At 43.0% G+C, this 14,426-nt stretch overlaps 1 protein-coding gene across 7 annotated transcripts in view; it reads right to left on the minus strand.

The window, feature by feature from the left end:
• SEMA3F (semaphorin 3F) overlaps positions 1-14,426 on the minus strand; it is a 123,428-nt gene that overhangs the window by 103,607 nt on the left and 5,395 nt on the right. For all 7 annotated transcript variants that reach the window (XM_083429394.1, XM_083429400.1, XM_083429396.1 and 4 more), the window contains exon 2: positions 8,342-8,501. In XM_083429394.1, the coding sequence (XP_083285520.1) occupies positions 8,342-8,453 (112 nt within the window). In that variant the 5' untranslated portion in view covers positions 8,454-8,501. The remainder of the gene's footprint in view (positions 1-8,341; positions 8,502-14,426) is intronic.

Consider the following 14,426-nt stretch of genomic DNA (forward strand, 5'->3'; position numbering starts at 1 on the left):
AGTTTTGCTCTCCTAACTTGGAAAAACTCCCACAAATATCAGTGCTACACAATGCAAACATAAGGTCCAAGCACAGGGATTAACCAAAAACACCTGCTGTTCATGGAGAAGGAGAATAGGCTAGTCAAAGACTGAGAAATGAATGATACCCATAGCAAAGCCATTGTTCCAGAACATCACAATGACAACTGGAGTTCTATCACTAAGGAAGAAAGGCAAGACTTTGCCCTCCTGCAAAGCCTACAGACTTATCTGCATTGACAACACACACAATTTTGATAAATCTTGTAGCACTTGCAGGGGTGGTGATTCTTGATGCTCTTGGAATGGAATGAACTCTCTGAACCAGAGAAAATTGTATTTTCCAAAAATGGTATAATGATGTATGCCAAGATCATGGTGCCATTTCCATGTGATGAGGCCAATACAGAACTGCTAAAGAGAGCAGCAGATGAGAGGTTCTAATTATTATTCAGCAACAGTGGTCTGGGTGTTCCCACTGAATGTGAACATAAACACTGATACAAGCAGAACAATGGGCTTTGAACTGGCTGCAGCAGGAAGTGAATGGGGAAGCTGTTCATGGCTCTCTGGGTACTGCATTGTCTTACTGTCTATATGCAGAGACTAAGCAACACTACCCAGCTGGTGATTCATGTGAACTTCCCTGCTGGCAGCACTGCCACACCAGAGGCAATGCAGTCTGCTCTGTCATCAAACTGTTAACTCTGGGTAAGGGAACATAGAATTTGCCTTGTTGCATTATATGCAGATACATCTGAAAACTGAAATACTGAATCATCCAATTGGTCATTCTATATCTAGAAGAGGTGTAGTGCACGATGGAGTGAGCTCCCATTGCTCGGTCCCTGCTCCTGCCAACCTAGCAGTTCAAAAGCACGTCAAAGTGCAAGTAGATAAATAGGTACTGCTCCAGCGGGAAGGTAAACGGCGTTTCCATGCGTTGCTCTGGTTCGCCAGAAGCAGCTTAGTCATGCTGGCCACATGACCCGGAAGCTGTCTGCGGAGAAAAGCCAGCTCCCTCGGCCAGTAAAGCGAGACAAGCGCCGCAACCCCAGAGTCGTCTGCGACTGGAGTTAACGGTCAAGGGTCCCTTTTCCTTTACTATGAAATAAGTGGGTGGTGCTTTGTCCCTGTCCTCTCCTGCTCCACTATATCACTATCTGGAACCTAAGGTAAGAAAGTTAGTGCTGCTACTTCTTGAAGATGGATAAATTAGTGCTGCTCCTTTGAAGAACTCCAAAGCCAAAAGCAATAGAAGTCCATCATTGCTGGCTTCCTAACTTCTTCAGGGACAATCCAGCTGCCTGCTCCTCCACTCCCTACTTAATAAAATCCATCAGTGCTATTTTCTTTTAACCTCCAAGGACTAAGAGGAGTGGTGATGGGAATACAACTTAGTGCTAGAATGAAACAGTTTATATGCAGCCTTGAAAAAGAATGTTTACCCTCACATGAATGCCCCATAGAAAAGCCTATATAAGTGAATGGCTCTACCCCACACATGCCCTCCACACAGAAGCTCATAATCTGCAATGACATATAAACAGTGTACATGAGCCATGACACTTTTCTCTGAGGCTTCAATGCCCCTGGGCATATGGGTTTGCCTGTTTTTAAATGTGATGCTAGAGCATTCTTTCTGTATGCCCCTGCAGTAAAAAAGCATGCATGAATCCTCAGTCTGGAACCTTACACGCCTGTCCCCAACCTCTTTCCTTCCTGCTCAAATATAGAATTATGGTCTGTTCCTGCTGTTTAATCTGCCAAGTAGAATGTGGGCCAAGTGGGAGGAGGTGTCAGGCGCATTAAATCTCTCACCTTTCTCTAAGCCCTGGCTGCAGTTTATTGGCAGAGTTGGTGGCCTGGGCCATGTTAACAGCCCACATTGATTAACTCTTCCTCCTCATGTTTCCCACTTTCCTAGCTGTGCTCTTCCCCACCCCCATCCTTTCTATTCACCCACCACCTCACTAGAAAGAGAGGCACATAAAGACATACAAATTATCGACTCAGGGAAAAAACCTAATTAAAGACAGCTCAGTTTACAGCTCTGGTTTCCCAGCTGGCTTTTAGGCAAGGCTAGAGGTTAATTCTCATTAACTGGGAATAACTGAAATAGGGGTTCAACGGAAAGAAATGCATTGCAGAATAAAAAGAGAAACGTCAGTGATGGGCTGCAGAGGCTTGTTGGTGTTTTGCCAGCACCTTGCCCTTTAAGTAGCCCCCAGTCGCTACCACCAGGCAACAACCAGGCAACGACTACTGTTTGGACATTGCCTAGAAGCTCCACCTGTGGGAAAATCTTGTCCCCGTTGTCAAAAGGGGGGGGGGGGAGACCACCCAAGTAACTACCCACAAGGTACAACACAGTCAGTCAGGTGATTTGATATTTCCTCTAGAAGTTGCTAACCCACATGGTTTTATCCACTGTCATCCATCTGTCTCAAGAGACAATTGAGTCCTCCTTTGGGGGTGAAGTCAAACCTGCATTAGCAGCACCAAAGTATCCTCCCTGGGATGCAAGCCTGGGCAGTGTGTATGGAGGTTCTAGGCTACCCAGACGGCAAGACCTCGCTGATGTGGTCCAAAGGAAAGCAGAGCAATATGCTTGGCACCAGCTTGGCTGCAGGAGTTGCTAGGAGGCAGCATACAAAGGACCATCCAATAGTCTTAGGGCCTCCACTCCAAATTTGTGTAGGGTTCACTCCTGAGCCTTTTCTTGTCCCAAAGATATCCCGCAAGAGTGCAGAGGTTTGAGATCAGAGTTTTCCTTCTCCTAGATGAAAAACTCAGGTTTTTCCATCTAGCCCAGGTTGATGAGCCCTGCCTGCCCCCACTTCCTTTTACAGCATGTGCACAAACTGCCTTCTTAACCATTAGACCCACTATTGTTCTCACTCACTCAATCCACTGGTGCCTGTCATTGTATGCAGGGGAAGACCCAAACTCACTGAGGGTTTGAGACCCATTGGCTCTCCTCACCTGGTTTAGCTGGGCAGTTGAAGCCATTCCCGGGGTGTGGCTGCTGTCACATGCTGACAGCTTCTAGGAGCCACATGTGAGAACTAAGTGCAGAATGGAGATCAAAGATGGACAAACTACCCCAGAAGAAGCATGAAGTGTCCCCCACCAGAGGTACTACCCCTCTGCTAACACCCCACATGGTTTTATCACCTATCATATATTTACAGTGTTCTGAATTTTAAAAAAGTCTAATTTTTGCCTTGCTTATTAAAAAGGATCTATTCCATTCCTTTTAGATTTATAGAGAAAACTTGATAGACCATGTAATCTAAGAGCTAACAAATATAGGTAAATATATGCACTTATTTATTATTAATGCGTAACAGTTGCTTTCTTTCTTCCAAATATACTTCAGACAACAAACATCATCTAAAATAATTGAATTTAACATTTAAAAAACCAACAATAAGTTAAAATATCAGTTTCATCCAAAACAGCAACAGCAGACCAACAGTGCAAAACCTACATAGTATTTCACAACAAAGTCAGTCTAAAACTTTTTCCCAATATAAAAATGTTTTCACAAGCTGCTCAGAGAGAATCATGAAGAACTATCCATTTAAAACTGACTTTCTAAATCATGCACAGATTTGCAAAAGAAAGCATTAACCAATATATGTAGCTTTCAGTAAACAGAATTAAAAATGAGATGAATGCCAGCCCATGAATCATAACCACCTAAGTGCTAGAAGATCAGACTTTTTTAGATGCTGTTCCATAATGCAAGTACTCTAGCTGCTGGCAGATCAGCTGCAAATACAGGTCAATGGACTTCATAAGGAAGAAAGTGAGTGAAAATGTAAGATTATTGCTATAAGCAATGGCTTAATTTTAATTTTACTTGTGGAAAGTCAACTTCCAGTGAGGGGCATTCATAATACATCTCATGCTGTGATAGCGCCAATATGTACTCAGCGCCTCCTTACTTTTGACTATGCTGTTGAACACTGAGGCATGCAACTGCCAACTCCTATACACATAATTATGTGCACATCAGATTGTATACCTGATTACAACTAATGCAACCGAGAACAAATTCTAGAGAACAAATCTGCAAACATGTTAAGGGCATTAAGCCCAGGGCAAAGGAGCACAGCGTGGCTGGAACAAGAATTCAGTGAAAGGAGGAAGCGATTCCTTGGAAACACATACTGTGGGGTGGATAGAAGTGCTGAATGCAGGGGAGAATGATCTCTTCAGTAGGAGGAATTGCAGGTAGTCTTATTTGGAATTGTGGGAAGCAGTTACCTGCTTACTGAGAAAGATTTGATTTAATTTCCTTGGCTTTACGAATCAGGAAGCATTGTTTCCATGTTTATGTGCATAACTGTCAGCAAACTCCAGGTAAGTTTTTCCATCCCTTTCAATACCTTCACCATTCAATTCGTTTCCAACCTGCCTTCCGTTTCATTGCCAAGTCCCATGATTCATTATTATTTCTGCTTTTGTTAAAGCTTCAGGACCCCAGAGTCAAGTGATATGGGGCTGGGCGGGGGCGAGGGGAGAAACCTTACTGGCAAAGGTAGAACTTTCCCAGCTTTTTTTATTGTAGAGTAACAAGAAACCAAATCCTCTTATAAAAAGGCTCAAAGACATTATCAAAGTGATTCATGTGAAACCCCTACCCCCAATTTCTAAGATATAGAAATCTTTCAATAGGCCCAAAGGAGGAACTCAAATGAGTACTTATACCATTAAAACATAAAGGTGGGATAGATTATATTTCTGTCTACCGCTTGTTCTCTGTTCATATTCCAAAGTTCTTGCTTGTAAAAGAGAAGGGCACTCAGGAGTGCAGTTCTAGCCAATCCAGAGCTTGAAGTAAAAAATGCATGGTGCTGGAAGAGAGAGGCTAAACCAGACTTGTTACTAAAAAAACTCAACATAGACAAATACTATGACCTTCCATGTTCTTGACAACCTTACATTTTTCAGTCCCAGGCGGGCAGCAAAAGCAAAAAGAAGAGGTTTGTCAAGCCATAGGTAGGTCCCCACACATGGTCTGTGGCCTATGTTCAGTTTGCTGCCACAACAACCCTTACTATAACAGGGGCAGAGCTGGGCTAGACTTCCCCTGACAGTTTACTGAATGTGGTTAAGAAGCTTTACAGAATGAAGTACTCCAAAATACAGAAGAGCTAGGAAGAGGATATTATAATATCTGTATGAGTCTCAAATATCACATTGAGTCAACATAACTGATTTCGTACCTGAGGTCAAGCATATCTCAACCCAGTGGCGTATCAACTAGTCTAAATTGCCTCCAAAATCAATTAATCTATTTGTTACAGCTAAAAAATAATTCAAAGGAACGAGTAAAAGAGGACAGGGTGTCACAAGATGATTCACCCCTGCATGACAAACTGCACCTACCAAAAGTTCTTCCATGAAACTATTAGAGCACACAGTTCTTCCTTTTAACTTTGGCTATCCTTCATACAGTGAGTGCAGAACAAGTCGTTTGCATTTGTAATTTAGCACTGTAAATTCCTAAATAAATGCTTGCTTAGAAAAATAATAAGATCTGAACATCAATGTCAAGTGTTCAGAGAGCCTCAAGTGTCCTATCAAGGTGTAATCCTAACAGCCACCCTGTAAAGATATATCAGTATCAGCATCCCCTATATTGCAGATATGAGTGGTACGGTTATTTCTGTTGATTTATCTGCTAGAGAGAAGTATAAGAGACGCAGGTGAAGTGTTCTAGACATACTTAGCAATCACTTTCATGCATCCCTGTGCTTGCAGGGCCAATGTGACTGTCAAACATCCTGCAGATTAGCTGCAATTACAGCTCATAGAGGCCAGAGGATGTTTCCTATTGAATCTAATAGCACGTCTGTGCTCCTATCACCACTGTTACCAAATCTGTGCTCCCATCACCACTATTACCAATCTCCTCCTGCCACTGCCAGTCCCCAAATCCTGCCAGTACAGTATGTGAATGTAACAGAAGTCTACTTACAAAAACATTGAAAACACAAAAATAGTCATAGGGTTGCAGGGTAAGTGTCCGCCTATCACCTCATAACTCACATCAATAAATATTCAAAAGATGATGGCTCTTAAAATGTGCAAACATGTTAAGCACAAGGTTCAGACTTACTGGTGATGAGCTACTGTGGGCTCCACACAACCTGTAATAAATACTCAAAGCTAGACACAAACGATATTTTTGTCATTAAAATGACAATGTAATAAAACACATTTATTGACAGATCTTAAAAAGCAAACTTTTAAACACACACTATTCATCACATTCCCTGATCATCTCTCCTTGATCTGCAAATCTCTCACATTTTGTCATGTGCCCAACACATGCAATTTCATGCTGCAGAAATCTGAAGAGTGAAGGAGCAGCACAGTATGAAAATAGAGGCCTTCATGTCATATCCTGGCAAGAAGAAGTTGCAATCTATAAATACACCAGCCCTGAGATACACATTGATTCATTTCCCCTGATTATGGAAAAGGAAGAAACATTTGCAGGAAATTTGTACCTAAGCTCCAGGCTTCCTTTGCTTTTAGTGGATAGTTACCTATAGATGCTACCCTGACCAGAGTCATTTTTGAGGCAGCACTTTGTATTTTGCACACTGTATGAAATACAGTGCTGTATTCCCCTTGTTTATAATGCAATTTCATGCTACATGCAACTTGAAAGTACAATGAAAAGTTCAAGTATCTTAAGTCATGTGTAGTGTATTGTCTTTTATATCACATCACTATAATTAGCTGCAAGCGCACAGGAAGTAGACACACTCACGCAAGGCGACAGTCATGTGCACACAGAATTTCCTTTGCCTATTAGAGATTTTTTCTGCTATCTTTTAAGGTTTTTGTGAGTATGGTAAGTTGGAGAGCTTCTCTATTGACTTAAAACTAAAACATAACCCCCAGGTCTGGATCTTGGTACTCTCCAAGACACATTCCCGGTACAGAACTTTTAACAAAACATTAATTGCCAGAAACTCTGTGATGGTGACAAAAGGCATGGGGACAAGTCGGCGTTGCCAAGCCAAGTGTAGAAACAAAGGCAGCCAGCTATCTGAGACTTACAAGGTCTCCATCACACGCACCACCACATCTCCTTTCCCACCGCTTGTCCTCCACCTCCTGCAGTACATAACATTCCCTGTCAACTCCCTCTTTCTTCTCTTCCCTTTAATGGGCTCTGCCTAATTTTCCCCTTACCAGTGCTATCCCCAGCAAGGTGAGCACTTCAGCCCTGCAACCAGCATCAATTCAGTGATACAGCACAGAGTGAACACTATTTTCTAACCACTTATATTTGAAAGACAGAATTCAAACAAATCAGTAGCATAAACAGATTTGTCCCTACCCACCAGAGGTTAAACATAGGATGGGAGAGGAAGGTGGGAGAAGGAGGTGCCAATCCAGTTCTGCAAGATTTAAGCCACTCTCACGGACAACCATAATAGCAGCACACAGTTAGTTCACTTGGAAATTCTCAGTAAAAGAAAAATGCATTAAGTTAAAAAGTCATCATAAAGTGGTCTGAAAAAAATCACAGGATGAAAAGGTTTTACTACAAGTTGGCTCATGTGTTGTTCTTCATTGAGCATGCAAGCAGAAGCAGTACAAGGACAAAAAGGCTAATGTAGATCAGATTCATAAGAGGCATCCTCCTCCCTGTGAGGTCAATTAATTAATTCAATGCAGTATCCTTCACAGGCGATCATTGCTGCATGCCAACTAGCCCTGAAGATTTACAGACAGTCATCCCAACACCTGTCTCCTCCTCGGCATGGAAGATCCACATGCAGCACTGCAGTCCCTTCCTAGGAAGCTCATATGTGACTTGCTGCCAACTTCTCAGCACACATAGCAGCTTGGGTTCACTGAGCTGTCAATCTGCTGTCTGTACTGCCAGCTATGGTGCTTGACTCTAAAAAAATCTAAGGAAACTCCACAAGCTGCAAGGCCAGTTATCTCCAGATGGAGAGAGACACTGAAGTGCAATGCACTACATGTGTGATTGATGTAGGCTGCTAGCCCAGGGGCTTCTCAGAACCTATTCCAGAAAAAAGTGTTGCTCATTATCGTGGCTAGGATCCCAAGAAAATCTGCTGCTGGAAATAGCATTCTTGGAAAGATAGAGTGGCCACTCTAGCGAACCTGAAATTAAAACAGAACCTCCAGGTCTGGACCTTGGTGCCCTCAAGAGATGCATTCTGGATGCAGAACTTTTATCAAGCCATTAATTGCCAGAAAACATAACACAAGGAAGACCACAACTATGCTCTAACACTGATTTAACATAGTGCCTTACCTTTGAAAGTGAGCTGCACTCTTGGAGTAGCAAAGAGGTAATCCTTGGAGTAGGATGGCCACCAGCCTACAATTAGTAAGGTTGCCCAAAGCAAAAAGCCAACGAGGGGCATAGTGGGAAGAGGTGTGAATCCAAAATCCAGGCAGAATTCTTAGGGAATCTATAAGAGATGGGAAAGTGAAGACAGAAACATTATTTCCCTGAACAGATTATGAGACAGGAACTGAACTAAAATTCTCTGGTTAAAAGTCTTTCTATTATTCTGCTCAACTCCACCCTTGGGAGGAGAAACTTGCAGGTTTAACAATTCACCAGTCTGTCCTTCAGAAGGCTAGCCCATTTCCCCAGTGCACAGTCTTTGTCAATCAACCTAATCGCAATTCTGAAATTAAGATTAGGTGAGAGAACATCTAATTTTGGAGTGGGGAGAAGAATACTGTTGCAGCAGTGAATATTGTATGGCCCATTCAAAATGGGCTCATAATATATTGTGCCTCCCCCATACCCATTATATAGTGCAAGATGGCTATACTAGATCCAAAACGCAAAACTATGGCTGTGATTACCTATGTCAAGTTATATTACTCATTGTGAGAGAAAATAGTGAGAGAATCAGCCCCGCCCTATGACTGAGAGCTAATCTTTGGGGGTTCCTGGAGCACACAGGAACCTGAGCTTCAACTTTCTTGTTCTGCATTCCTTTAACATTATGGTTTTAGCTAGCCTTATACACTCCCCTATTTTGAGGGTACTCTGGCACATGTCACACTTCAGAGCATCTTCTACATAATTATTTGGATTAACTTTGCCTCTCTGTGTGTTTTGTGAACTTTTCATTTTAGGTTTCATTGAGCCTCTAGCCCTGAACCATTCTTAGCCTTTGATAAATATTTTTTGTCTTCAAGGTAACAGATAAAGAAAACAACAACTGCAGCACATGCCGTAAAGAACTGATATATATTTGGAATGGAAAATTCTCCCTTCCTCTTCTGACCACCTCTTCTCTTGAATGAAGGGGGGGGGGGAGTCCAGATACTGCTAGTTAGTATGCAAGTTCCCAGAGGCATTTGTTACAACAACTTTCTGTATTTGAATGCATAGATATTAATTAATTACATAACACAAAGAATCCATCAATAACATTATCAGTATTTATGATTTAAGTAAGATTAATGTAAGCTTTTTGGGTTAGTTGCGGTACTCTTACGCACACTTTGACCGTGTGTGCCTTTTCACTTACTGAACTCTTAACCAGGGTCATTGTCTTTACCACCAGAACATCAGCTTTTCACAGTGTGGCTGGAGCAGTCTCCAGAAAGAATGAATACCAGACCGTATGAGCCCAACTACAATTAACAAGCTCACATGCTGCTCTCATTTGGTAAAGTAAACAAGGTTTGATTGAGGGGCAGTAATCAAGTCGTCTCCTCTCAGGAATGAAAAGAGTCCTTATAGGCCTATCCTATGGCAGTCAGAGCCAGCAGCCCACCCACTGGGGGCTTCTCCACCCCCACAAGAGTGCCCCTTCCCTACAGAGAGAAAGAGAGGAGGATGGGGCTGCAGTCTTTATGATGTACTACCTCTGTACCCTCCTGCTGAGCACAGAAATGCAGTGAACCAGGGGGGAAGAGGACTTGTATGGTACATTCTCCACTTTCTAGTCAGGAGAAATCTGGACTTAATTATTTAAAACACACACACAAAGACAAAATGCATTTTTCTTAATAGTAGAATTTTAAAAAAAAAGTTTGTGTGTACCACCAGCTGGGTTCCACTGTGCCTCTGAGCTGGAAAAGATTTGACAGACTTGCCTAAATAGAGTGCCAGGGGCCCCGTGAAAATGGCTAGCCAGAAATCAGATGGGACAGTGTATGTGGAATTTGCAATATTACCTTTATTCATCACAAAGTGTAAGTTACATACAGCTTTCTCCACTTCAGCTGACACCCCGCCCCCAAAATACACATACCACTTTCTAATACACAATGCACCTTTGCTGAGTCCCTCTGCATATGAACCAAAGATAGCTTCCTGGCCCTCTGTTTCTCTGGAGGAACTGTCTTTTATACCACTGGATAATGTCTATTCAGTCACACGATACAGCAACTGAACAGTTTTGATTTGTCTGCTTTCTGCACTTTCAGTTGGTGTATGCTTGCAAAAGCATTTACTCTAGGGCATGGGTAGGTAAACTAAGGCCCGGGGGCTGGATCCGGCCCAAATGCCTTCTAAATCCGGCCTGTGGACGGTCCGGGAATTACCGTGTTTTTACATGAGTAGAATGTGTCCTCTTATTTAAAATGCATCTCTGGGTTATTTGTGGGGCCTGCCTGGTGTTTTTACATAAGTAGAATGTGTGCTTTTATTTAAAATGCATCTCTGGGATATTTGTGGGGATTAGGAATTTGTTGCTGTTTTTTCAAAATATAGTCTGGCCCCCCACAAGGTCTGAGGGACACTGGACCGGCCCCCTGCTGTAAATGTTTGCTGACCCCTGCTCTAGGACAACTGCAAACCATTCCTGCACCGTTTTAGCATACTTAACTATATTCAGAGTAAATTAACACTTCACAAGAATTAGAATTACACCAGAGAAATGGACAAAACACATACAGAGCCCTAGACTGACAATCAGAAGAACTGTTTCATCAGTGGAACTGCAGGCTTTTGGTGCAAACTACTTTCCCCAGAAGTCAATGTTAAAAGCTCTCATTAATTTTAATACAAGAAGATATATATATTTTTAATGTCATTGAGAGGCATCCAGCTGGAAGACTTATTGTGTTGGGGAGCTGAATAAATATAGGGCAAATTGCAGGAGTTGGCAGTCTACAGAGATGGAACAGGTGGAAAAGGCTAACAAGCAGAATAGAACAACAGAAATACTGTAATATTGAGTGCAAAAGCTCCAACACATTATGCCATGGTGACTATGATGATAAGGTCTAGTCCATGCTCTCTTGGTGGTGTACTGTAGTTGAAGGGCATCACTACATGCACATGGGTTAGTACTCATGAATGAACCACTCAGAATACGCTTCCAGTCGTTGCAACAAATATCTGTTGGCTCTACCATCTCTTTTGGGCAACTGCATAGTGTTATCACAGGCAAGAGTTCAAATGACTACTAGGCATGGTTATATTCTACCTCCAATTCTGGAAGTAGTTTGTCTCTGATTACCAGCTACTGAGAATATCAAATGGAGAGTTCCTTGTTGCATTCAGAAATAGATGGGCCTTTGATTTGATCCAGGGACGCGGGTGGCGCTGTGGGTTAAAGCCTCAGTGCCTAGGGCTTGCCGATCGAAAGGTCGGCGGTTCGAATCCCCGCGGTGGGGTGCGCTCCCGTTGTTCGGTCCCAGCGCCTGCCAACCTAGCAGTTCGAAAGCACCCCTGGGTGCAAGTAGATAAATAGGGACCGCTTACTAGCGGGAAGGTAAACGGTGTTTCCGTGTGCGGCTCTGGCTCGCCAGAGCAGCGATGTCACGCTGGCCACGTGACCCGGAAGTGTCTTCGGACAGCGCTGGCCCTCGGCCTCTTTGAGTGAGATGGGCGCACAACCCTAGAGTCTGTCAAGACTGGCCCGTACGGGCAGGGGTACCTTTTTTGATTTGATCCAGGGGGACTTTTCATATATTTTTAAATTTGGATCTTCTTCCCCTCCACCCAGACAGTAGGCAACATTTTGTTTTTCTGAGCAGCTGAACCTGTGAAGTTTGCAAGATCCCTTGGATTCAGTATGTGGCATTCAACCACAGCCCTTGGAGTGATACTGGACCCCCCCCCCCAAATCCCTTTATTCTTGTTCAGTAAGAAGGAACCTGTCCTTTCCCAGCTCTTAAAATGCTCATTTGAATGGATCACAAGGATTTGAGTCCTTATTCCCCCACCACATCAGGAATATGATGGCAAGAGGCATGCATCAAACGTCTCCTTCTCTTGTTCTGTTTCTATTGTACTAAGAGTACATATGGATTCAGTTATAAAGCATGCTAAAATTATTCAAACTATGTGTGTACATGTGAGCAGGCAAAACCCCTTTAAATATTTAGAGTTTCTCGCTTGCAATCAAGGTATCTGAAAACCTCAAACCTAATGTACTGCATACACATTATTAGCACTTCAGCCAGTTTCTTAAGAAATTCTTAAGAACAATTTGCAGTAAAATGTACATACACATACCACAACTAGGGAAAGGAAAACCGACCAAATGGCTCCCTATGGAAGCACTTCCCAGTGTGCTCCAAATTGATGAATGCTTGAGGTGGGGGTGGGGGGTCGGGGAAGGTGGGGGCATAATTGCTACCAACACTGCCCCCTCTGGTTTGCTGGTGAGATGCAGGGAAGTGGTAGTTAATGACAGAAACAAACTTCAGGGATTTCACAGGAAAATCCTTGGAATCAGTCAAACAAATCCAGACTGGCTCTATGGACGTTTAGGGTAATTGATGGGCCCCCAGGAGAACACAGCTTTCTTCGGCTGTGGGCAATGCACCACAATTGCAGGAGTTAAAATTTCCCCAGGGGTAATATATCATAGCAATTTCCTTTGCACTAGGTAAATATTTGTATTATTTGCCTATCTTTCCACACACATTCACACTTCCCCTTTCGGAGAGTCTTCACTCAGCGCACACATCAGTTCTTTTTGGAACCAGAATGTCTAAAATCCAAATTACCCTGTGAAATAAAAGCTACAATCGGCTGCATTTAAATCAAACCCCCGCCGGCCTTGGGAAATAGTTCTGGCAAATACCAATATTGCATTTGGATGGTGCTGTGCGTGCCATTGAGAGTGAGTGAGATGGCAAACAAAGGAAAAGAGCAGAGAAGGGGGGAGGGAGCGGGAGAATGTAAGAAAAAGAAAGCAGAAAGGAGAAACAGAAAGCTGGGAGAGAAAAGGAAAGCGATCAGGAAAATACTGTACTGTTCTTGAGAAGTGTTCCCTGGCTCTAAAGTGTCAGTCTGTCTCCTGATGGAATGTGCGGACTTAGGGAAAAGACAGTGTGTCGTGCTTGGAGACCAGCGGTCCTTTTGCATATGAAGCTCAGCCACTTTTCAGTCACCATAAATAAACAAGAGATTATTCCAGCCACTTCTGAGCCGAGATCATAATGGAAGGAAAGGAAGATTGGGGGGACCCCTTCTGCTGGATCCTAGTGCATCTGTTCAGGAAGAGAGGGGTCTCCGATCAGTTTCAGTTTATAAATGTCAGTGCATGCATCTGAGCCTCCTGAGAAAGGAGCTTAAAGAACAGGAAATGTTTGGAGAAAGGCAGAAAGAAGAAGCAAAAATCAGAAGTACAACAGAAATTATTAATAACTCCAGGACTAATGTGATCCCCTCTGTGGCACCATAGCCCAATTTCTGTGTCTCCCTGGACCAGGCATAGGCAAACTCGGCCCTCCAGATGTTTTTGGGACTACAACTCCCATCATCCCTGATCACTGGTCTGGTTAGCTAGGGATGATGGGGGTTGTAGTCCCAAAACATCTGGTGGGCCGAGTTTGCCTATGTCTGCCCTGGACTATATGGAGGCAGGCAGAATCCTCTTGGAATGTTTTATTCCTTCTAGCCCATTGTTGGGTTGGTATTCACAAGGAGCAGCAATCTAAGTACTTCCTCTTTTTCATGTTCTCTTTCCCTTACCAAATTTATGTATATCAGTAATTATGAGAATTCTAACAATTGTAGTAGACACAAAAGAGGGTCTATTAGACACCTATTCTTAAATTGCTGATTATAAAGCACGCAGACTTGTTTCATACTGAATCAGTCAATCAGTCCATTTAACCCAGTATTCTCTATTCTGACTGACAGCAGCTCTCCAAGTTCTCAGAAGGGGTCTTTCCTAGCCTTGTTAATTGAGATCATTTTAAGTCAGGGATGAGGAACCTGTGGCCCTTTAGTTGTTGTTGGATTCCAATTCCCATTAGTCCCAGCCAGCATGACTGGTCACAGTCTCCCAACATTTGAAGGGCTGAAGGTTTCCTATCCCTGCTTTAACTGGGGAACCAGACATCTTTGCCTACCATAAATTTATTAAGAATGGGGATATGCTGCTGGATTACCATAAATTGAGGAC

The sequence above is a fragment of the Podarcis tiliguerta genome (assembly GCF_965153285.1).
Source record: "Podarcis tiliguerta genome assembly, chromosome: 2".
NCBI lineage: Eukaryota > Metazoa > Chordata > Lepidosauria > Squamata > Lacertidae > Podarcis > Podarcis tiliguerta.